The sequence below is a fragment of the Rhinoraja longicauda genome, chromosome 6 (assembly GCF_053455715.1).
Source record: "Rhinoraja longicauda isolate Sanriku21f chromosome 6, sRhiLon1.1, whole genome shotgun sequence".
In the NCBI taxonomy this organism is placed as follows: domain Eukaryota; kingdom Metazoa; phylum Chordata; class Chondrichthyes; order Rajiformes; family Arhynchobatidae; genus Rhinoraja; species Rhinoraja longicauda.
In genome coordinates this window covers 75,035,786-75,059,303 of record NC_135958.1, presented here as the reverse complement: position 1 = coordinate 75,059,303, position 23,518 = coordinate 75,035,786, and the positions used below count along the sequence as shown (strand labels likewise).

The 23,518-nt window shown below is 41.5% G+C and overlaps 1 protein-coding gene across 3 annotated transcripts in view; it reads right to left on the bottom strand.

Annotated features, from left to right (window-relative positions):
* The window catches only part of cyth1b (cytohesin 1b), a 160,915-nt gene extending 147,032 nt beyond the window's left edge, over positions 1-13,883 (bottom strand). Inside the window, exons 1-2 of one of the 3 annotated variants that reach the window (XM_078401358.1) lie at positions 13,758-13,875; positions 971-1,096 (exon numbers count right to left, since the gene is read on the bottom strand). Coding sequence is in view for 1 of the 3 variants with exons in the window: in XM_078401354.1 (XP_078257480.1) it covers positions 13,758-13,776 (19 nt within the window). In the remaining 2 variants the exon portion in view is untranslated. Of the gene's footprint in view, positions 1-970; positions 1,097-10,564; positions 10,773-13,757 lie in introns of all 3 variants that reach the window. The other 2 variants (XM_078401356.1, XM_078401354.1) reach the window with 2 other exon arrangements.
* Positions 13,884-23,518: the final 9,635 nt, after the last annotated feature.

The following is a 23,518-nucleotide window of genomic DNA, read 5'->3' as shown; positions in this document are numbered from 1 at the left end:
TCAAGTCCCTTCTTCAGACTGCAGTTCCTTCCTACACAGGTACATGGATAGGACAGGTTTGGATGGATATGGACCAAATGTGGGCAGTTGGGATGAGTGTAGTTGGGACATGTTGGCCAGTGTGGGCAAGTTGGGCCGAATGGTCTGTTTCCACACTGTATCACTCTAAATTCTAACTGGTCACTCTAATTGCCCTAACTTCACAATTTACGAGCTTCACCAGCATTCCAATGCTCTTCAGGAAATTAATATCCACCACCTATGGTTAACTATGATAATAGAAGCAGTCTTTCCTCCATGTACACAATAAAAATGCTGCCCAAAGCCTGCAATGCAAAATACATTGAGACCTCCTTCAAACTTTATAGAAGGGATGATTGATCAAAGAACACCAAAATATTTTCTCAGATTTAATATTCCTTCCAGCTTCTTGTAGCCGCAGTACATTTGTGGCTATTCAATCTTCGATTACATCTGGCTCTTGCCAGGTACCTCTACTAGCTGTGGAGTGAAAAGTAAGCTTTGTGCGTCCATCCCCTCCTTACAATTATCCTGCTGACCCGTTACATACTGGCCTTACAATAAGCCAAGAGTTGTAACCGTTTCACATGGCTAATAGTGTAGAATATAAGAGGAACAAGGGAAAAATTAAAGAAAACCCATATTGCAAAACAACAGGTCAAAGTAAGAATCATTACCTTTTAATCACATCATAAATTTATCATATTGTGGCGGATCATATATATACAGCCGGAAACAGGCCTTTTCGGCCCTCCAAGTCCGTGCCGCCCAGCGATCCCCATACATTAACACTATCCTACACCCACTAGGGACAATTTTTTTTTTTTTTGTTTAAACATTTACCCAGCCAATTAACCTACATACCTGTACGTCTTTGGAGTGTGGGAGGAAACCGAAGATCTCGGAGAAAACCCATGCAGGTCACGGGGAGAACGTACAAACTCCTTACAGTGCAGCACCCGTAGTCAGGATCGAACCTGAGTGTCCGGCGCTGCATTCGCTGTAAAGCAGCAACTCTACCGCTGCGCTACCGTGCCGCCTTTAATACCACATTTAAATTCCAAAGAAAGAAAATCTAGGATTTTAAAAAAACAGCTATCAGTCTATTTAATCCTATGGCAAATTACACATAATGCCCTGAACTATACTAAATTACTTACCATGAGGGCAATGATTAAACTTAAACATGCAAAAATGTCTCAGTACCCTGACAATCTGATAGCAAGATACTTAGCTGAACAGCTAATTCTGAAATGTTATTTTAATAATATTTTAAATGATTAATAATTCATGATTAGTCTGGCAATTGAAAAAAATAAAATGTTAAAAGTCAACAACTTATTTCCCCACCTAGGTACAAAAACACACTCATGGGAAGTATTAACCTTATCAAAAAGGAACAAAATGATTTTACAAGCTTCTTTCTCCATTTTAATCACAATTAATGCAATGGAGAGTATTACTGAATGAAATGTAACATTTCAGTCTAATTAATTAGGGCTGCAATCAGTGATTAAGACTGATTGTTTCTTAATATTGTTTATTTACTGAATACAAATACTGCTGTCATTTATCATCTATCCTGAAACTTGAGGTGGTAGTTGAGAGCTATCCTCTTGAGCTGCAGCATGGTGATGCTGCAGTCTCAACTTTATCTGGGAAGAGGATAAAAAAAGATTTCCAGGGACCTAGATCTTACAAATTTATCTCTCGTGAGAAAGTAGGGAAATGCAAATGCAATAACTGCAGTGGGAATGCTAAGTCAATGCAAGAATCCTCTTTAATGCCTCTTTTCATTGGCTGAAGAGCTGTTGAATAGCAATGAGGATTTCATCCATGAAGAGACATCATGAACATGACTTTCATCATGTAACAGTGTTGGAGTAATTCAGCGGGTCAGACATCTCTGGAGAACATGGGTAGGTACCGTTCCAGGTTAGGACCTGAAACATCACCCATCTATATTCTCTAGAGATGCTGCCTTGGGGGTTTTGGGGTTGTGTAATTTGAATGCCTGTTTAGCGCTTTTATTGTTGGACTGTGTTTTTGGGGGTTTTGGGGTTGTGTGATTTGAATGCCTATTTAATGCTTTTATTGTTGGACTGTGTTTTGGGGGTTTTTTGGGGTTGGGTAATTTGGGTGCCTGTTTAGTGCTTTTATTGTTGGACTGTGTTTTGGGGGGTTTTGGGGTTGTGTGATTTGAATGCCTATTTAATGCTTTTATTGTTGGACTGTGTTTTGGGTTTTTTTTGGGGTTGGGTAATTTGGGCGCCTGTTTAGTGCTTTTATTGTTGGACTGTGTTTTTGGGGGTTTTTAGGGGGTGTAATTTTGATGCTTATTTAATGCTTTTGTTGTTGGACTGTGGGTGATTGAATTAACATTTTGTTCAAGATGGCCGCGCCGTTGTGTTTGGCTGCCTGCCACTGTATGTTTCTTTTTTTTTTCCTGGTCAGATGTGCAGCACTTTGGTCAACGTGGGTTGTTTTTAAATGTGCTATACAAATAAATTGACTTGACTTGACTTGACTTGACTCCAGCATTGTGTCTTTATTTTTGCAAACCGGCATCTGCAGTTCTTTGTGTCATCAATCACCATGTATTTGCCTCGATTTTAGTGAGTTGAAAAAAAAGCCAAGTTTTTTTGTACTAAATTCTGTGCTCTAATTATTTCATTGTATAAAACAGAAATTATTCCTGCATTTGGTTTGAATGAAAACTTTGTGAATTGATTGTATGAAGATGGTACCGCTGTCACCTGTCATTCTTTTTTTCAGCCTGTTCCTAAATATGGTGTCCTATGGGCACGACACTAATGAGCAAGACACAGGCATCACAGCACAGATCATTAGGGATCTTTGCTCTAATCTTTGCTCTGCATGAGCACCTGTGTAGCAAGAGACCACTTTCTGCAATGGTTGTGCTTTCTGAACTGTGCTTATCAGTGGATTGCCGAGAGACAGGGCTCCATGATCAGGAACAAGTTATAAAGAAAATGACCGACAGGTGATAGAGGTCCCATCTTCAAACAAGCAATTTACGAAGTATATCCAACATCATTCATTCCAACCAAAATTCAGGCATTATTTCTCATTTGCAAAATGGAACCATCTAGAGCACTGAATTGACTGCCTTTTTTTTACCACAGAGGATAACATTTGCATTGTACATGTACCTTTTTCCTTTAATGTGCTGAACTTGTAGCTATAAAAAAACCACAATTCCCTCATCCTTCCTGAAAGTACAAAACCTGCACCGAATGCACCACATGCTCAGCAGGTTCATGCCTGCGTGCCAATACCTGCAGACAACATGCCCAAGCAAAAATGTCAAAATACCAAAGAACTCATAACTCAAGTTTTTGTTTTAAAATAGCAAATCCTCATTTGCACTGAATGTGTAAAAGGTGATTACTTGTAAATGTTTGAAACCAGTCTGCGAATGAAGCAATTATATCTCCTGTAGATAATATCTGAAGAACATAATTTGCATGTAAATTTGTGAATACCACAATAGCTACAACAAACATCTTGGGAGCAAAATGTAAAATACTTTATAGAAAACGTATTTGTGCAATCTATATACTAAAACTCTCATTTGTTTGTTTGTTCCTGAACTACAGCCAAAACGGTACACGATAGTGTGACAATTTTAGGCCCACCTTACTCATCATTGTCCCTTTGGTGCTAATTGAAGAAGTTTCATTGAAATCGGTGTTATATTTTTAGTTATTCACATTTTAACGTTTAAATCTATCTCCTAGGGCGGGAGGGGGGAGGAGGAAGGGGAGGGGGGATAAGGGGGGTTGAGGGGGATGGAGTGGAGGGGGAGGGAGTGGGGGAGGGGAGGGGGGAGGAGAGGGTGCTGCACCAAGTAGAGGTTTGGGCCCAACGGGTCCACTTGGTCTATTGTACCTTAAAGAAGATGGTTTCACATGCGAGGTACTCTGAGATATACTGTTGTACCCAATCATTGCAATCTAGTTCAGAGCTACCGCCTTCAATTCTGCAGTGCGGGATGACCTGTTTAAAGGGTCTATCTCGGTGCAAGCCACTGCAACAAGGAACCTTTGGTCTCCACAACCACATTACAAACTATTATACTCTAATAATACATCAAGATGATTATGACACTGTTTCACTTAGAACTTAGAACAATGTTGTACAAGAACAGGACCTTCATCCCAGTCTGTGCTGACCATGATGCCAATCTAAACGGCATATCTGTCTGCATCTGTCTCCCTCCATATGCTGCTTGTTCAGGTGCCAATCTAAATGCTTCTTAAACACCCCAACCAATTAGGGCAAATATGCCATGCACTATCTTCCAATCTATTTACGTTGCCACTTTCAGGAAGCTATGGATTTGTTCCCCAAGCCACCTCTGTGCATTAATTATCCAGAGTCCTGATACTTACTGTCCCTTTTCCTTTTGCATTTAACCATCCCAAATGCAACACATCATACTTGCCCAGATTAAATTCCCCCCTGCAATTCCTCTGCCAATGATAACATGGTAGAAACTTAATGATTTATATTTCAGCAATTGTGCAGCTTCACTGCCATGCACAATATGTAAATGTCAATAGTTTTACTGCTACCGTACAAACATTTCACACTATAAAATAGTATTGAATCACGGCAACATAGTGTGGCACTATCGGTAGAGCTGCTGCCTCATGACTCCCGTGACTACGGTTAAATTACTACCTCCAGTGTAGTCTGAGAGTTTTCAACATTACCTCTGACACTGGGTGGATGGCCCCAGTTTCCTCCCACATACCTGAGACATACTGTAAATGACCCCAAGTCTAGATAGGGGATAAAGTTAATTTGCATGTAAGGAAGAACATATTACTGCACCTGCAAATGAGTGTAATAATAAAAACTCTTTAAATCTTCCAAGAACAGAGCCAAAAAAATGTTTATAATCTGCATTATCCAATCATGAGATACAATAGTCAAGAAACCTTGCACAATGCAGGTCATTGCTTGCAAGTGGAGAGGCATCTTTTTAAATATTATTACATTGGAAAGCAAATTAATCTGATATTGGAGTATTGATCACCGTCATTTGGTCATTCCAATTTTCACAAGTGTGTTAATAAAATTTCATACATTCTGCAAAACGTTTACATTGAACATCATGGATGGTGAATGAGAATTATTGAATCTCAGAGATCCTGTTAATGGGCTCACAAAGTCATGGTTTGCAATTTTAGAACTATTTTTGTTTGGACAACTGTAATTTTGTGTTAAAAGGGTTAGCACGAATGTACTAACATTTGCAGAAACCTCACACATAGATAAAAGTCAGAACACAATGGTTTTGAGTTAATTTTATATGTACTCCTTGCGGAGAAACCCAAAATAAATTGTGGTATTAGGTTAAAAATAAATAAACGCATCAAGACTTCCAAAGTCTGAAGAAGGGTCTCGACCCGAAACGTCACCCATTCCTTCTCTCCCGAGATGCTGCCTGACCTGCTGAGTTACTCCAGCATTTTGTGAATAAATCGATTTGTACCAGCATCTGCAGTTATTTTCTTATAAGACTTCCAAAGCATTTGACAAGAAGATCTTTGTGGTGTGATGTAGGAAATATCTCAGCCAATTTGCACTCTCCCACAACTCACTAAAAAAATATGGTAATGATCAGACTTTTGTTTACCAGAAAAAAAACAGTTGGATAGAGGATAAACATGGCCCAAAACACAAGGGAGCACTCACCTGGCTGTCGACAAAAATACCATGATGTCTTTTTTACATTATTCTGTGGGCAAATGGGCTTTTAACACATACAATCTCATTTTGCAAAGTAAAAGTCTTTTCGCCTTACACAAGGAATGCATCGTGGAAACTCCTTTTTGCCCAAATTAATTGTTGCAGTGGAAATGACTGAAAAAATTAACATCTAAAACAGATGGGTCTGAAATTAGGGTCATATCGAAAAGATTGTCCCAGCGAAATTAATTCCCCTTTCTCAAAATTCCGATAAAATTAATTACTCGCATGACCAATTTTTTTTAAGATTACATGGAAAGATCTTCTCAAAAATATTACTACTTAGAGATTAAACAATGGCACAATACTATTTTCAGCGAAGGGTTGGATGGTAAAATGTTACTGGGTTTGAGTTGGCATCGGTTAGTCCTTTGGAACACAAGATTTAAAAATAACAATATTCTATTAAATAGTATAATTCTATGTAGCAACAGGTGAATTAATGTTTTGTTGCTCTTTATCACCTTGAAATTAATGGCTGGAGCTACACAAAATAATCATAATTGATAAACTGCTCATACTGCTGACTTTGTTAACTGGTTTTGGGCTGAATTCACCATACGAGAGAAGCCCTTCATGATCACAGAACTAAGTCTACTACTACACTAATTTCAGCTAATGATTTAAAACTACAAAACAAAACATTTAAGGTCACTGATACCAAACACATTTGTAGTAATTACTATACTGGCAATTCAGTACATCTCTTTTAATTGCATACTTCGTACAAATATATTTAACCATTTTTTATTTCCAATCCTGGATAATATAATATAAGAATTAAAGTCAGAGTTTCTTGAATGTCCAAAAAGAGAAAAACATAGAAAAAAAGAGCAGATGAAAAATAAATGCTAACGCAAGTGAAAATCAAGCTGATTATTGAATGTTCAGGGACGTAAAACAAAATGAGCACTTAAAAAAGAGCATTTGAAATGACTGGCAAAACTTGAAAAGGGAATCGAAAATATTTTTGTGTAATATGAATGGGTAAAGGTTTTTAATTGAAGAGGCCAATCAGAAACCAAAGAGGAAATCTACTCATGGAGGCAGAAGACATAGCTGAAGTACAATACGAGTTTGCTACATCAGTCTTCACCAAGGAAGACAAGACTGCTGGAGTAGAAAAGCTGGCACAGGGAAGGTCGCTGCATAAAATGGATAATCTGCTGGCCCAGGTGATGGATTCTAATTCCAGTTTACAGGTCCAACTCCTCAAAAGTTTCCAGAAAAGTAGAAACTTGCAACTGTTATATCTTTGTTTGATTTTTCACTGCAATCTTATTCAAGCAGACAGAACGGGTAGGTTCATCTCAGTGGTAGGGAGAGTTCTGAAAATGATAATCAATTAAATAATATGATAATTGCCTAGACAAATATCCATTCATTAGAAAAATACAGCATGGATTTTTAAACTAAAATCATGTCTAAATAATATGATAAAGTTTTCTGATGAAGTCATAATAAGGGCTCCATGTGTGCCTCCAAAGAGGTGTCACTTAATCAATGTTATTCAGGTTGAAAGGCACTAAGTAAATTGGACTATAGCAATATGGATAGAAAATTGGTCAACAGGAATCAAAGCAGCAGTGAGATGTTTTATGGACAGGAGGGGAATGTGGAAAGGAGTTTATCAGCGGTAGGCACTGTTCTACTCAACATATTTCAAATTGGATGTACAGGGCACATGCTGCAAATCTGCAGACAACATAATCTTTGAAGATGCAGTGGAGGCCAGATTGATGAAATGATAACTAGTAACATTTAATATTGAGAAATACAAAGTGTTACATTTTGTAGGAAGAATAGAAGGCAATATAAACTGTGACACAATTCTAAAAATGCTAGAAGGCCAAAGGGTTTACGTGAATAGCTCATGGAAATTATCAGAACAGGTTGAGGTTGTGGTTAACGCACGAAGGCTTCAAATAATGGTATTGTATTGTAATTAATTTATTAGCCAAGTATGTAAAAACAAAGAGCACAAAGCAACAAAATCATGTCAAACCTTTGTGGTTTGGCCACGAGTGAAGTAATATTCTGGGCCCCACACTGGGAAAAGTGTGAAGGCTTTGAAAAGAATGCAGAAGAGACAGATCAAAATGCTTTTGTGACAGACTGAAGCTGGAGTTGGTTTCCTTGGAACAGAGAAGGGAGTGTGAAGATCAGATAGACCTATTTAAAAATCATGAAGGGTATAGGTAGAATAGATAGAGAAACTGTTCCCAAATCTGGAGGCATTGCCAGGACTAGTAGTGGAGATAGATTTAATCAGGAGCTGAACAAATAGCTAAGGAATTTGCAATACTATGGACAGAGGGAATGAAAATGCAGTGCCCTCCGTAATGTTTGGGACAAAGACCCATCATTTATTTATTTGCCTCTGTACTCCACAATTTGAGATTTGTAATAGAAAAAAATCACATGTGGTTAAAGTGCACATTGTCAGATTTTAACAAAGGCCATTTTTACACATTTCGGTTTCACCATGTAGAAATTACAGCAGTGTTTATACATCGACCCCCACTTCAGGGCACCATAATGTTTGGGACGCAGCAATGTCATGTAAATGAAAGTAGTCATGTTTAGTATTTTGTTGCATATCCTTTGCATGTAATGACTGCTTGAAGTCTGCGATTCATGGACATCACTAGTTGCTGAGTGTCTTCTCTGGTGATGCTCTGCCAGGCCTGTATTACAGCCATCTTTAGCTAATGCTTGTTTTGGGGGCTAGTCCCCTTCAGTTTTCTCTTCAGCATATAAAAGGCATGCTCAATTGGGTTCAGATCGGGTGATTGACTTGGCCACTCAAGAATTGACCATTTTTTAGCTTTGAAAAACCCCTTTGTTGCTTTAGTAGTATGTTTGGGATCATTGTCTTGCTGTAGAATGAACCGCCGGCCAATGAGTTTTGAGGCATTTGTTTGAACTTGAGCAGATAGGATGTGTCCATACACTTCAGAATTCATTATGCTGCTACCATCAGCAGTTGCATCATCAATGAAGATAAGTGAGCCAGTACCTTCAGCAGCCATACATGCCCAGGCCATAACACCCCCACCACCATGTTTCACAGATGAGGTGGTATGCTTTGATATTGGGCAGTTTCTTCTCTCCTCCATGCTTTGCTCTTCCCATCACTCTGATATAAGTTAATCTTCGTCTCATCTGTCCACAAAACCTTTTTCCAGAACTGTGGTTGCTCTTTTAAGTACTTCTTGCCAAACTTTAAGCTGGCCATCCTATTTTTGCAGCTAACCAGTGGTTTGCATCTTGCAGTGTAGCCTCTGTATTTCTGTTCATGAAGACATCTGCGGACAGTGGTAATTGACAAATCCACACCCGATTCCTGAAGAGTGTTTCTGATCTGCCGGACAGGTGTTTGGGGATTTTGTTTTATTATAGAGAGAATTCTTCTGTCATCAGCTGTGGAGGTCTTCCTTGGCCTGCTAGTCCCATTGCAATTAGTAAGCTCATCAGTGCTCTCTTTCTTCTTAATGATGTTCTAAACAGTTGATTTTGGTACGCCTAAGGTTTGGCTGATTTCTCTAAGTTTTATTCTTGTTTCTCAGTCTCATAATGGCTTCTTTGACTCTCATTGGCACAACTTTGGTCCTCATGTTGATAAACAGCAATAAAAGTTTCCAAAGGTGATAGAAAGATTGGAGGAAAGACTAGGTGCTGAGAGCTCTCTTGTACCTGCATTAAGGAGGCAATTAAACACACCTGAGCAATTACAAACGCCTGTGAAGCTATGTGTCCCAAACATTGTGGTGCCCCCAAATGGGGGCCTCTGTATAAGCACTGCTGTAATTTCTACATGGTGAAACCAAAATGTATAAAAATGGCCTATAATAAAATCTGACAATGTGCACTTTAACCACGTGATTTTTTTCAATTATAAATCTCAAATTGTGGAGTACTGAGGCAAATAAATAAATGATGGATGGGTCTTTGTCCCAAACATTATGGAGGGCACTGTACAACTAGCTTATCCCTCGTGCAAAGATCCAACAGACTCAATAGATCTGTCTTGTGTACTTGCTGTGATTTTGAGCGGGTTGTTTTCAACTTTCCTTACAGATGATAACCAGAATGTTGATACTTTGTTTAAAGCAATAAAAGCTCCTAGTCATGTGTTATCTAGAAGAGTAGAAAAACTTTCAGGCATACCTTCACAGACACTCTACTCTTTGTAAACTGCATTTTATGATAGCATTGAAAATTAAAAACACGATAGGCTTGTTGAATATTTGCCCCCACACGTATTGGTACTGTCTGACAAATTCACCTTTCATCTTACCGGCTGATCTATATCCTTATGTAATTAATGACAGGGTGTACCAAGCAAAGTTGATAAACAGAAGGGTTCTGGGGTTCAAGGTCCACAGTTCCCTGACAGGAGCAACAGATAGGGTAATGAAGAAGGCACGTGACAAGCTTGCCTTCATGGGTTGGGACATAAAAGTGGGATGTTATGTTGTGACTTTATTAAACACAGTTGAAGGTTGCCAAACAATTGGAAGTAAGTGATTGGGCTGGAGAGTGTGCAGGGGAGATTCACCAGGATAAGACACAAAGTGCTGGAGTAACTCAACAGGACAGGCAGCATCCCTGGAAAATGGATTGTACTGTATAGTTCAGAGAGATAGTGTGGAAACGGGCCCTTCGGCCCACCATGTCCGAATCGACCAGCCATCATCCATACACAAGTTCCATCCTATACACTAGGGGACAATTTACAGAAGTCAATTAACCTACAAACCTGCGCGTCTTTAGAATGAAGGAAACTGGACAGCGAAGAAAATCCACAAGGTCACAGGGAGAACGTACAAACTCCGTAGACAGCACCCAGAGTCAGGTCTCTGGCACTGTGAGGCAGCATGTCTACCGGTGTGCCACAATGCTGCCCTTTCCTGGGCCAGCAAAGCTGATAAACGCCCCAGCTGTCAGAATGCTCTTCTTCATGGCCCCTGAACATTAGACACAACAAAAATTGTGGATTTAGCCAAAACCACTGGCAAGCTCATAGGAAGTACTCAAATCTCTCTCTTTCTCCTTTCCCCAATATACCAAGCTTCATTAAAATTAAGAATTTGTGCATGGTTTAAAATATATGTACAAAGCATGAGTGACTGATTGCCATTTCCTTAATGAGTTGTGCAAGTGAATCATTTTACAATGTTTCCGGGTTATCACACAGAAATACTTCTGCTTATTACAGTCTGTTAATGTGTCAAAATTTGTAACCGATCTTAACCAGTTTCCTTAATGATGTGTTGAATTGTTGCAACATCAAAATCCCTCTTCCTGCAAGCAGATATTCACAAAGATGGATCTCACTCTCTTTGTACCGAGATGCAACTTGAGCAAAACACAATGAATTGGGGAACGGGACGAGAAGCCTTGTCAAAGCTATTCTCATAGAATTTTCTTCCATAATTTCCACTAGTTGGAGAGTCTAGGAGCAGAGGTCATAGCCTCAGAATTAAAGGTCGTTCCTTTAGGATGGAGATGAGGAGGAATTTCTTTAGATAGACACAAAAAGCAGGAGTAACTAAGCAGGACAGGCAGCATCTCTGGAGAGAAGGAATGGGCGATGTTTCGGGTTGAGACACTCCTTCAGACAGGTACTGACAGCTGATCTGTGACTTTTCGCAACAGTTCTCCTTCCATGTCCTGCGTTCCACACTGGCAGCGATGTAGCGGCACCAGCAGGCCCTCGCTCCAGGCCTCGCTCACCCAGACCTGCAATGCACCCAACTTTACTTCATTCTACGCCAGATTCACGCCTTCAGCAAACGGTTCCTCGTTTATCTCTCCAAAGATGAATTTCTTTAGTCAGAGGGTGGTGAATCTGTGGAATTCATTGCCACAGAAGGCTGTGGAGGTCATCAATGGATATTTTTAAGGCAGAGATAGATAGATTCTTGATTAGTAAAGGTGTCAGGAGTTTATGGGGAGAAGGCAGGAGAATGGGGTTAAGAGGGAAAGATAGATGAGCCATGATTGAATGGCGGAGTAGACTTGATGGGCCGAATGGCCTAATTCTGCTCCTATCACAGATGAACATATAATTTCATCAGTGCGCTTTTACCCGGGTAGAATCCCACAGAACTCAACATGGTGCCACGCGTGGCTGAAGGTTCCCACAGGGTGGCGTGGCCAACGGAGAAGTTGGCGCTGCGAGGTCGAAGTCCCAGCGACTTGAGTCCCGGAAGTCGGGCTGGGGTCAGAGTCCCTGGAGGTCCGGCAGAGGTTGGAGCCTCGCAGTCAGAGCCCCGGCGGTTTGGTTGCGTCGCCGAGAACAAAGAGAGACCCAGTGTGGGGTACGAAGAAGGGACGAGTACTTTTTGTAACTTTGTGGCTACTCTTTTGTGTACTTTATATGGAAAAACAAAGAATTTCACTGTACCTAGGGACGAGTCACAATAAACTTTTATCCACTGAGATATTGATAGAAACAAAGAACTGCAGATGTTGATTAATAAGCAAAATTACACAAAGTGCTGAAGTAACTCAGCAGGTCAGACAGCATCTCTGGAGACCATGGAAAGGTGACGTTTCGGGTTGAGACTTCTTCTGAAGAAGGAAATCAATGTGAAATGTTACCTTTCCATGTTGTCCAGAGATGCTGGCTGACCTGCTGAGTTACTCCAGCACTTTGTAACCTTTTGTGTCGCCCAAATATTGTGTTCACTTTGTATAAAAAGAGGGCAATGAACATCAACTATCTAATTTGCTCAGAGAATGTGCATTAACATGCCTTATCTGAATTGCACGGCTCAGTTTTACTTTTGTGAACCACTCATTAATGTCATCGTGACCCTTGTGTACATGCCATAAAATACAATGTTGAAAATCCAATTATATTAATACAACTGCGCTTACAACTTTCCCCCTCCATCGCCGCTTGATCATGCATTCAACCAACACAAGATTCACCTTCATCTTATCTACCACTACGACACCACTTCTCGGCACCTCACCAAAATCAAACAATGAGGAATGTAATACCAGTTTCAGTACAGTAATAAAACAGGGAAATAATACAGTGCAAACATTTTTTTGTAATAAAACAAACCAGTCCATGCAGCAAAAACAAGCTGAAGTGTTTACAAACAAAATGAAATTGAACAGTGTTATGACATCTGTATTTGGGTGCTGAATCAACAAATGTAAGTAGATGTATTGGAAACTTGTTGAACTTTGTGCAAAAGACCAATTCGCATCACCACAGATGATGTTCCTTGACAGTCAGTACATTATATTGGACTGTTAATTTAACTCATTTGAAGTCACATACTTTGCAGTCAGAACTCACGAGTAGTATATGATAGCACATGAAAGAAAGCAAAAGTTTATATAGAATTTATCCAAAGAGCAGGTCAGCTCCTGAGAGAAAAAATAAATAAAAACTGAAATTGCTAAAAAGAGTCAGCAGATGGACAAAAACAGGATTTTGAATCCTCCTGCAGTTTCAATCGGTGCATTTGTCCGACTGCAGAGAATCTCGCCCTTGTATCACCCGCAGGAATATATCGCATATAAAACTTAGCAGGTTTTAAAGTCCCACTCACGTCTCACGTGCTAATTTAAAGGGAGTTATATTGACGCCCACCGAAGCAGCATGGTGTGGAAACTGGACACTGCAGTTCAAGTTTCCTCACTAGCGCGAATCAGATCAGGATTTCTCCTTCCCTAACTACTTCGCCTTGCGGTTGAGGGAGGAGAGGAGAGGTGAAAAGGAGCGGTATGGTTGGAACATTTTGTTTTTTTGCAAAGCGGTTCTTTCTTTCCCCGAGCGAAGGGAAAGGGGGAAGATGAAGAAGGTGCATTCGAGATTGCAGTCAAAGGGTTGGTGCAATCGTCTCCCGTCTCTGCATTGATATGGGGGAAGGGTTTTTTTTTTTTGCATTGATTTAGGGGAGGGGGGTGGGGGTATCTTTTGCACTGACCGTCGCTGTCCTCGTCCATGGCTTCCCCCGCCGGCTCTCCTCGAGCGCCGCTGCCCGCCAACTGCCGGAGCTCGCGCCGGCCCGGGCTCCGTCTCGAGCGGCCTCTGCCACCCGCCCTGACGTCACGGCCCCCTCCCTCCCTCACACTGAGGGCGGGGCCAATGCTGGCGAGCACGTGACCCGGCTGGATGGGCACGGATCGAGACCGCCTGCACCTTCACAGCAAACTAAAGCCTTGCCCGTTGCAACTCCAGCGGCTTCGCCAGCCTTGCCCATTGCAACCCGGCTGCTTGACCCACCAGCCCCGTCCATGCCCATTGCAAACTCGCTGCTTGACCCATTTGCTCGTGCCCATTGCAACCTCAGCTACTTGACCCATCAGCCCTGTCCTTGTCCAACGCAACCCCAGCTGCTCGATCTATTGCAACCCAGCTGCTTGACCCACCAGCCTTGTCCATTGCCACCTGACTGCTTAACCCACCAGCCATGCCCTTGCCCATTGCAATCTTGCTACTTGACCCACCATCCCTTCACCCATTGCAATCCGGCTGCTTCATCTACCAGCCCCGTCCATGCCCATTGCAACCCAGCTGCTTTACATACCAGCTCTGACCTTGCCCATTGCAACTCAGCTGCTTGCCATACCAGCCCTGATCTTGCCCATTGCAATCCCCTTGACGACCCATCAGCGCAGCCCTGCCCAATGCAACCCTGGCGGCTTGGCCCAGGGTCTGTAGGGGAAAAAACTGCAGATGCTGGTTTAAATCAAAGGTATTTACAAAATGCTGGCGTATCTCAGCGGGTCAGGCAGCATCTCGGGAGAGATGGAATGAGTGAAGATTCGGGTCAAGACCATTCTTCAGACCCATGCATCCTCAAGTCAAACCCCTCAAATCCAGCCAAAATGCACTCTTCCCTTGTGCTGCGATTGGACTTTTTGTTCCATTATCACATGAAACATCTACAGAGAAGGTCTCCTATCCATGTTTTCCACAGATGCTGCTTGGCCCTCTGAGGTACTCCAGCACTTTGCATCCTGTGCAAATCACCATCTGCAGTTCCTTGTTTCTACAAAGGTGATTGATTTCCACAAGAGCCAGTTTTTCTGGCCCTCCTCTCAGAGAAAGCTGATGTGTAGAAATGTCTTGCTGAATGGTTGCTGCATTGCAGCCTTGAAATTACTTCAATGTCTGGGGAGTGTTCTGGCCATCCGGCGATGAAAGGTGATGAAGAGAACACCCTACTCGTCTCAATTCGCCCCCTCCACTCTTTACATTCTGCACACAGTATTTCCAGGTTTAAATTCCAAAAGAGTCAGAGCAGGATTGCGGTACTGAGGTTAACATCGGATCAGCCTTGATCCTATGGATTAGTCAGTCTCAATAGGTGCATTGGTCAACTCTGGACTAATGTTCTTCTCCGCACCCCACATTCTAGGAACCGCTACTCCTGTTGTTACAAAAAAAGCCAACATTGTTCAAACTTGCTCATTTCGAAATTAAAAGGGATGTTACCACACACGCTGCCGGCAATTCTCCATTGTAACTGAATTCTCATCACAGCAACAGGTCACGTAGATTACAGAGCAAAATCTATGAAGGGCCAGCCTCCGTCTATATTAATTTTACCTTCCACCTACATTCCTTCCTCTAACTTCACAATGTGCAATTCTTTTGCCTCACACCTGTCTTTTGCTCTCTGGCCTTCGCCTATTACCACGCACCTGTATCAACCCATTATCTGCCTCCCTTCCAGCTTTCTTCCCCTAACCACAATCACAACCAGATGTCAACTTCTCTACATCGGCGAGACCAAATGCAGGCTCGGCGATCGTTTCGCTCAACACCTTCGCTCAGTCTGCTTTAACCAACCTGATCTCCCAGTGGCTGAGCACTTCAACTACCCCTCCCACTGCCAGTCTGACCTTTCTGTCATGGGCCTCCTCCAGTGCCATAGGCCCACCGAAAATTGGAGGAACAGCACCTCATATTTCGCTTGGGCAGCTTGCAGCCCAGCGGTATGAACATTGACTTCTCCAACTTTAGATAGTTCCTCTGTCCCTCTCTTCCCGTCCCGTCCCCTTTCCCAGTTCTCCCACTGTCTTCCTGTCTCCACCTATCCTTTCTTTGTCCCGCCACCCCCCCCCCCCCCCCCGACATCAGTCTGAAGAAGGGTCTCGACCCAAAATGTCACCCATTCCTTCTCTCCAAGATGCTGCCTGACTTGCTGAGTTACTCCAGCATTTTGTGATACAATCAATTTGAAGAAGGGTCCCGTCCCGTAACCTAATCATACTCTCCAGAGATGCTGCTTAATGAGTTACTGCAGCACTGTGGAGGAAGGAACTGCAGATGCTTGTTTTAACCGTAGACACAAAAAGCTGGAATAACCCAGCGGGACATGCTGTCTATCCCGTTGAGTTAATCCAGCTTTTTGTGTCTATTCCAGCTGTCATTTTTCGTAAACCAGCATTTGCAGTTCCTTCTATCCCTTTAATAATTTTTGACTGAACTACGCCAATACCAATCAATTACTCCGCAAAATGGTGAAGCATTACTTTGCCATCAATGTCCAACATTGTGAGTATTCTTTCATTCAAATAACTACAACTTTTTACCTCACTGAAAACTTGAATGTGCTATTGCTATGCACATCATTACCCTTGTTCAGGTCAACAAACAGGTATATGGGCTATATTAAGATATGTATACTTTTTTTGTGAAGGATAAGGTTAGTAGGTCAATTGACGTCTGTAAATAGTGTGTAGGATGGTGCTAGCGTACAGAGTAATCACTGGTCAGCGGGGACTTGCTGGGCCAAAGGGCCCGATTCCGCATTGTATCTAAAGTCTAAATAATGAGAGTCAAATGGAACACACAGGAACTAAATCTGCACCCAATCATCCCTTACAAGCAGGAACTTTATAACTATTGCAGAATAAGAACCAGACAAAAAAATAGACCTGATGGTTCTTGGAGATCAGGAATTAATTATAGTTTTGTTCAGAAAGATAACTGTTTCCTAACTACCTCATCATGTTGCACCCAAAATATATGGCAGCACATTGATTGACATCATACTTCTTCCATCTATTCTGCCTCAAATTGGCATCTATTCTTTCCTCATCCTTTGCCATCCTCAGTCCATTCTTCATAAATTTGTGAGAAAATGGATGAACAAGATGGACTGTCTGTTGACACACCGAGTGGTGGCAATGGAGATTTAGACATAGTAAGAGTTTCACATCGATTCTGTTTAGTTTATTGTCAGGTGTACCGAGGTACAGTGAAAAGCTTTTGTGGCGTGCTATCTAGTCAGCAGAAAGACAATCCATGATTCCAATCGAGCCATTTACAGGAAAGATACATGATAAGGAACAACGTTTACTGCAAAGTAAAGCCAGCAAAATCAGATCGAGGATAGTCCGTGGGTCACCAAAGGGGTAGATAGACTGCTTTCTGGTTGTGGTAGAATGATTCAGTTGCCTGATAACAGCTGGGAAGAAACTGTCCCTGAATCAGGAGGTGTGCATTCTCATACTTCTTTACATTTTGACTGATGAGAGAGGGGAGAAGATGGAGTGGCCAGGGTGCGAGGTCCTTGATTATGATGCTGGCCTTGCCGAGGCAGTGTGAGGTATAAATGGAGTCAATTGAAGGGAGGCTGGTTTGTGTGATGGTCTGGGCTGCATCCACAATATGCTGCAATTTCTTGCAGTCTTGGATGGAGCTATTCCCAGACCAAGCTGTGATGCATCCTGATAAAATGCTTTCCATGGTGCATTTGTGGAAGTTGGTGAGAGTTGTAGGGGGGATGCCAGACTTCCAAAGACTTCTAAGGAAGAAGAGGCATTGGTGTGCTTTCTTGCTCGTTGTTTCAATGTGGGTGGTCCAGGAGAAGTTATTGGTGATAGACACAAAATGCTGGAGTAACTCAGCGGGACAGGCAGCATCTCTGGAGAGAAGGAATGGGTGACGTTTTGGGTTGAGACCCTTCTTCAGATTTCATAAGTTATTGGTGATATTGACTCCTAGGAATTTGAAGTTTTCTACTTTGGCATTGTCAATACAAACTAGGTTACATGTAGCGCTTCGCTTCCTGAAGTCGATCACTATCTCCCTCCGCCTTGCTTTAACTGCTGAATACAACAAAATATCATGCAATACAAATATGTTAAAATTCCCCAGCTTTCCAATCTGGGATGTAAAACAAATCGTAGAAATAAGGAGGGTCATCCATGTTCTTAGAGTGATACACTGTGGAAACAGGCCCTTCGGCCCAACTTGCCCACACCGGCGAACATGTCCCAGCTACACTAGTCCCATCTGCCTGTGCTTGATCCATATACCTCTTCAGAGATGCTGCCTGAAATGAGGAACTGCAGATGCTGGTTTACAAAATGTTTTTGGTCAGGACCCTTCTTCAGCCCAACCCAAAATGTCACCTATCCACGTAAAACAAAATGATTTTTACTTATGCTATATAGAGAGCATCTGGTAGAAAGCTGAAGACAACTTATTATCTAATAAAGGGAAACACTTTGTGACATTTCTGTAGTGATTTTCAATATCAAAATTCTAAAATTCAGAGGTTCTTCTGAATTTTAAGTAAACTTTCTATGAGTCTTGGAAATAATCTACACACAAATTCTTTGCAATTATGAAAAGAAATATGGCAGATTCATTATCTGGGCACAACCAATTTAATAGTACCTTTTAAGAGCTAAATAGACATATACAAATTTGTTTGACTGGTGGTGGAGAGTGTAGAAACATAGATAAATACATGCAGTAGTAGGCCATTCGGCCCTTCAAGCCAGCACCGCTATTCAATATGATAATGGCTGATCATCTAAAATCAGTACCCCGTTCCTGCTTTTTCCCCCATAACCCTTGATTCCTTTAGCCCTCAGAGGTAAATCTAACGCTCTCCTGAAAGCATCCAGCGAATTGTCCTCTACTGCCTTTTATGGCAGAGAATTCCACAGATTCACAACTCTCTGGGTGAAAACATTTTTCCTCATCTCAGTCCTAAATGGCCTACCCCTTATTTCTTAAACTGTGACCCCCGATTCTGGACTCCCCCAACAACAGGACCATTTTTTCTGCACCTAGGTAAATTTTAGATTTTAACCACAGCAATTGTGCTTGCATTTCAGATATTTACTTTGCATATTCACAACTCCCGTTCGTGAAAAAGTGTTGTTGAGAAATTTGTCCTTGTAATCACTAAGTGTAACCATCTTCAGTACTCAGAATTTGAGGCTGATGTTGAACAGATGAGCTGACGTAATGCTTTGTGTTACTGTAACAATACTCCAAAACGAGTGCTTGGTTACCCTCCAAAAACTCAAGCTCAGCCAAGCCTCTGTTGTCCATATTTCAACTCAAATCAAGCCCTGTAGAACTTCTCCCAAGCCAACAAAGGTCAATGTAGACATTCTGGCAACACAGTGGTAGAGCTGTTGCCTCACAGCGCCAGGGACCAGCGTTCGAACCTGCCTACAGGCGCTGCGTGTGTGGAATTTGTACGTTTTCCTCGCCACTCCAGGTGCTCTGGATCACCCCCACATTCTAAAGACGTGCAGGTTTGTAGGTTAATAGACTTCTGTAAATTGCACCTAGAGTGTAGGATGGGTTAGCATAGAACTAGTGTGAATGGGTGATCAAAGGTTGACGTAGACTCGGCGCACCGAAGGGCCCGTTTCCACGTCGTATCGCTGAACTCGAAACATTCTTGTTTCCAAATCTCTCCACACCTTGCCCTGCAAAAAGAAACTCCAGTACTTGTCTCTACTTCTTTAACTCTAACCAAGCATGTAGCGTCAGGTTTTTAAATAGTTCACCACTAATGGGTATGCAGCAAACTCTGGAAATCCAGCCCGAAGGCTCGCCCTCCATTAAGGCACTTGAAAACCGAAAATACAAACAGAAAATACTTCTCCCAGCTGCGAAATGAAGTGCTTGAAGTTTTACTTCCTTTATTTGGTTAAGTTGGAATTTCAGACGATTCTTGTCTCGTCCGTACCACCATCATCCCCCCTGACCATTATCAGTTTTGGTTCCCATTTACACAGGCAATGCAAGCAATATGAACCTCATGCTGACTTGCATCTATGTTTTCCATCTAAAATTTTCACTGTTATATTTTTTGTCGACAGAAGACAGGGGAATTTACCAGAATAACCCCCAAGTCAGGCAGCGTCAGTGGAGTAACAGCTAATGTTCTGGCTCGGTGACCTTCCTTCAAATCTGTCACTGTGAAAGGTCAACAACCTGCAGTGCCTTCTGCATTTCCTGCTCTGTAGGTCCTTTGTCATCCTGGAAACAAGACGAACATTGTGTGTTTTTTTTCAGATTTCTAGCAGATGCAGTGTCTGGATTTCACAAAATATTTCCCAGGTTGGTTCACTTTGCAAATGCAGCATGATTTTTCTTTTAAAGCTTCTGTCTCAACGAAGCTGACTGGTTTGTTTAACATGTTGTGCATGTCTGCACCACATTTGCTGCCTTTTTGATTTAGTTGCAGAACTCTTATGAAATCAAAGGATTGTGGGTTTGAACTGCTCTGAGACTGCAGTCGAAACTCCAAGGCACAACAGTATTGAAGCAATACAGCGGGTTTGGCAGCATCTCTGGATGAAAGTAATAGATGTCGTTTTGGGTCAAGACCCTTCTTCAGTTTCAACCCGAAACATCACCTATTCCTTTTCTCCAGAGATGCTGCTTGACCCACTGAGTTACTCCAGCTTTTTGTCTGTCTTCGGTTTAAACCAGCATCTGTAGTTCCGCCCTACACAATGGTGCTGCTTTGCTGACAGTGCTGTCTTTCGAACAGGATGTTAAACCAAGAGTTCATGTGGCAATTCGGGCAGATTTCACAACATTCACCAAAAAGTAGAAAATTGTTGGCCAGAGAACTCCCTATCAAAGAGCACCAGAAAAAGTAAAACACATTTTTTTCTTGTTTGATGTTTATGTGAGAAGATCCAATAGCTAACATATTGAATGTAGAGTACCATAATGATCCCAAGGCATTTATGTTTCATAGATTTACAGGATGTACTTTCAGAAAGGTGAGGAGGAATTTCTTTCGTCAGAGGGTGGTGAATCTGTGGAATTCATTGGCTCAGATGAATGTTGAGGCCAAGTCAATGAATATTTCCAAGGCTGAGATTGATAAATTCTCGATTAGTACGGGTGTCGGGTGAAAGAAGAAGAATGGGGTTGAGCAGGAAAGATAGATCTGCCATGATTGAATGGCAGAGTAGACTTGATGGACTAATTCTGGTCCTAGAACTTATGAACATTTAATATCACTATTCTAAAGTCCTGTGGCACTGCTGGTAGAGCTGTTGCCTCATGGCGTCAGAGACCCAGGTTCGATCCTCGGTGCTGCCTGTGTGGTGTTTGCACATTCTCCGTGACTGCTTGGGTTGCCTCTGGGTGCTCCGGTTTCCTCCAACAATGCAGGTTTATAGATTAATTGACCCTGTAAACTGCCCCCTTATGTGCAGTGGAGTGGATGAAAAAGTACAATAAGGAAGAACTAGTGTGAAGAGTCAATTGATAGCGTAGATTTGGTGGGCCTGTTTTCATGCTGTATCTCTAAACTAAACTATGCTTCCAGAGTTAAACATTCCATGACCCCTCTTACATCAGAAGGCCAGAAGATTTTTGTTCAATGTTAAATGTTAATTGTATGAAGCTTAATTTACTCAAGGGGAGTAGGCAGAACTGTGCATAGCGAGGACCAGAAAGCATTGAGGAACAGACTAATAAGCTGCATGAAACATCATACCACGTTGATGCTTGGCAATGGTCATTGCCAACAATGGAGTCCAACTACCCATGACCTTGCTACCCGCCTTTAGCAGTTGGACAACAGCGGTTCATTGTGGTCATGACCGCCTTTCAAGGACAGTTGGAACTGGGCAATGCAAGTTCACTCCATCAGTAACACTCACATATCACAAGGTGAAAATAATCAGTGAAAAATGTTATTGAATTTTTTTTTTTAACCCGCAGTAGAAAAAAAGAATTGCAGAAGCTAGTGCAAGGTTAGCCGGTACTTGAGGTCAGGTCACAAATGGACACAAAGTGCAGGATAACTCAACAGGTCAGGCAGCATCTCTGGAGGACATGGACAGGTAATGTTTTGGGTTTGAACCCTTCTTACTTCACCTTGGAGAGGTCACCTATCCAGTTTTGCAGCGGTGCTGCCAGATCTGCTGAGTTTCTCCAACACTGTGTTATTTTGTGTTTTTAATAAGCACTTGTAAATTGCACAGAATAATAATAGTGCGTGTGCCTAAGGGAGTTATTCTAGGAACGTGCTTACAAATGTGCTATAAAATGCACTAGTAATTTGAGCTTTGTTCTCATATCTTAAGTTTTCACTTAATGCCATTATTTGTCTACATTCTGGTTTTATTTATAGGAAATACTTTGATATTGATATTGAATGATATTGGGTTAAATCCCACAGCCACCAGGATACTACTTTTTCTGCCAATTTGAGAGGCTAATTGTAGCAGCTCGAAATTACACATGGCAAAGGTTCAAAATGATTGTATGGAAATTATAGTTCGTCTCCCTTCTACATACAGATTTACAAAAATAGTCAGCAAATCAATCCAAAAGATGAACACAAAAAGCTGGAGTAACTCAGTGGGTCAGACAGCATCTCTGGAGAAAAGTAATACAAGATGAGAGATGAGGAAATTGTTTATTTTCCCCCCCACCCAGTGTGCAGAGATCAAGAACACAGTACCTGAAAAAGCAGAAATACAGTTAATGGTTGGATTTGAGACTGACTGACTTCCAGGACTAGGGATTAAATGTTTGGAAGATGGGATTAAATTAAAGGCCAATCGATCTAATGCCACATTATTAAGTCTATGATACATTTTGCCATATTAAACATATTTACCATATTAAGTTGTTTTCTTGTTCACTCACTTAATCTGTCTATTTTTAAAAACTCAATGCACCCTCTCTATGGCTGCAATTTCCAATTTCTGTTGACAATAAAGCTCAAATAGGTTTAATAATATATCACCCCTGAATGGAACATTCAATAATATATCTTCCAAGTTAATCTTACTATTTGGAGTTTAAAGTTGATGAAGAGATGCCTCACAAATAAAATGATATACCTTACCTATTGTTACTTACTTACTGTTTTCATGTTCGGCAATTGAAAATGTTAAGGTTGAACAAGATTTTACTATACTGTATTTTCACATTATAAATGGCATGATTTTCTAGTTCCATGCAACCATACAAAGATGTAATAACACCAGCAAAATATTTAGCTCGTACAATGTTATAAATTCATAAATCATAGGAACAGAATTAAGCAATTTCGCCCATCGAGTCTACACCACCATTCAACCATGGCTGATCTATCTTGCACTCTCAACCCCATTCTCCTGCCTTCTCCCCATAACCCTTGAGACTTTTACTAATCAAGAATCTGTCAATCTCTGCCCTAAAAATATCCAATGACGATCTCCACAGCTGTCTGTGGTAATGAATTCAACAGATTCACCACCCTCTGACTAAAGAAATTCCTCCTCATTTCCTTTCTAAAAGGTACAACCTTTTATTCCGAGGCTAACTCCGCTGATACTGGTATCTCCCACTAGTGGAAACATCCTTTCCACATCCACTCTATCAGGCCGTTCATTATTCAGCAAGTTTCTATTAAATTCCCTTTCATCCTTATTTTTGCTCAGGCATATTAAAAAGGATTTATTT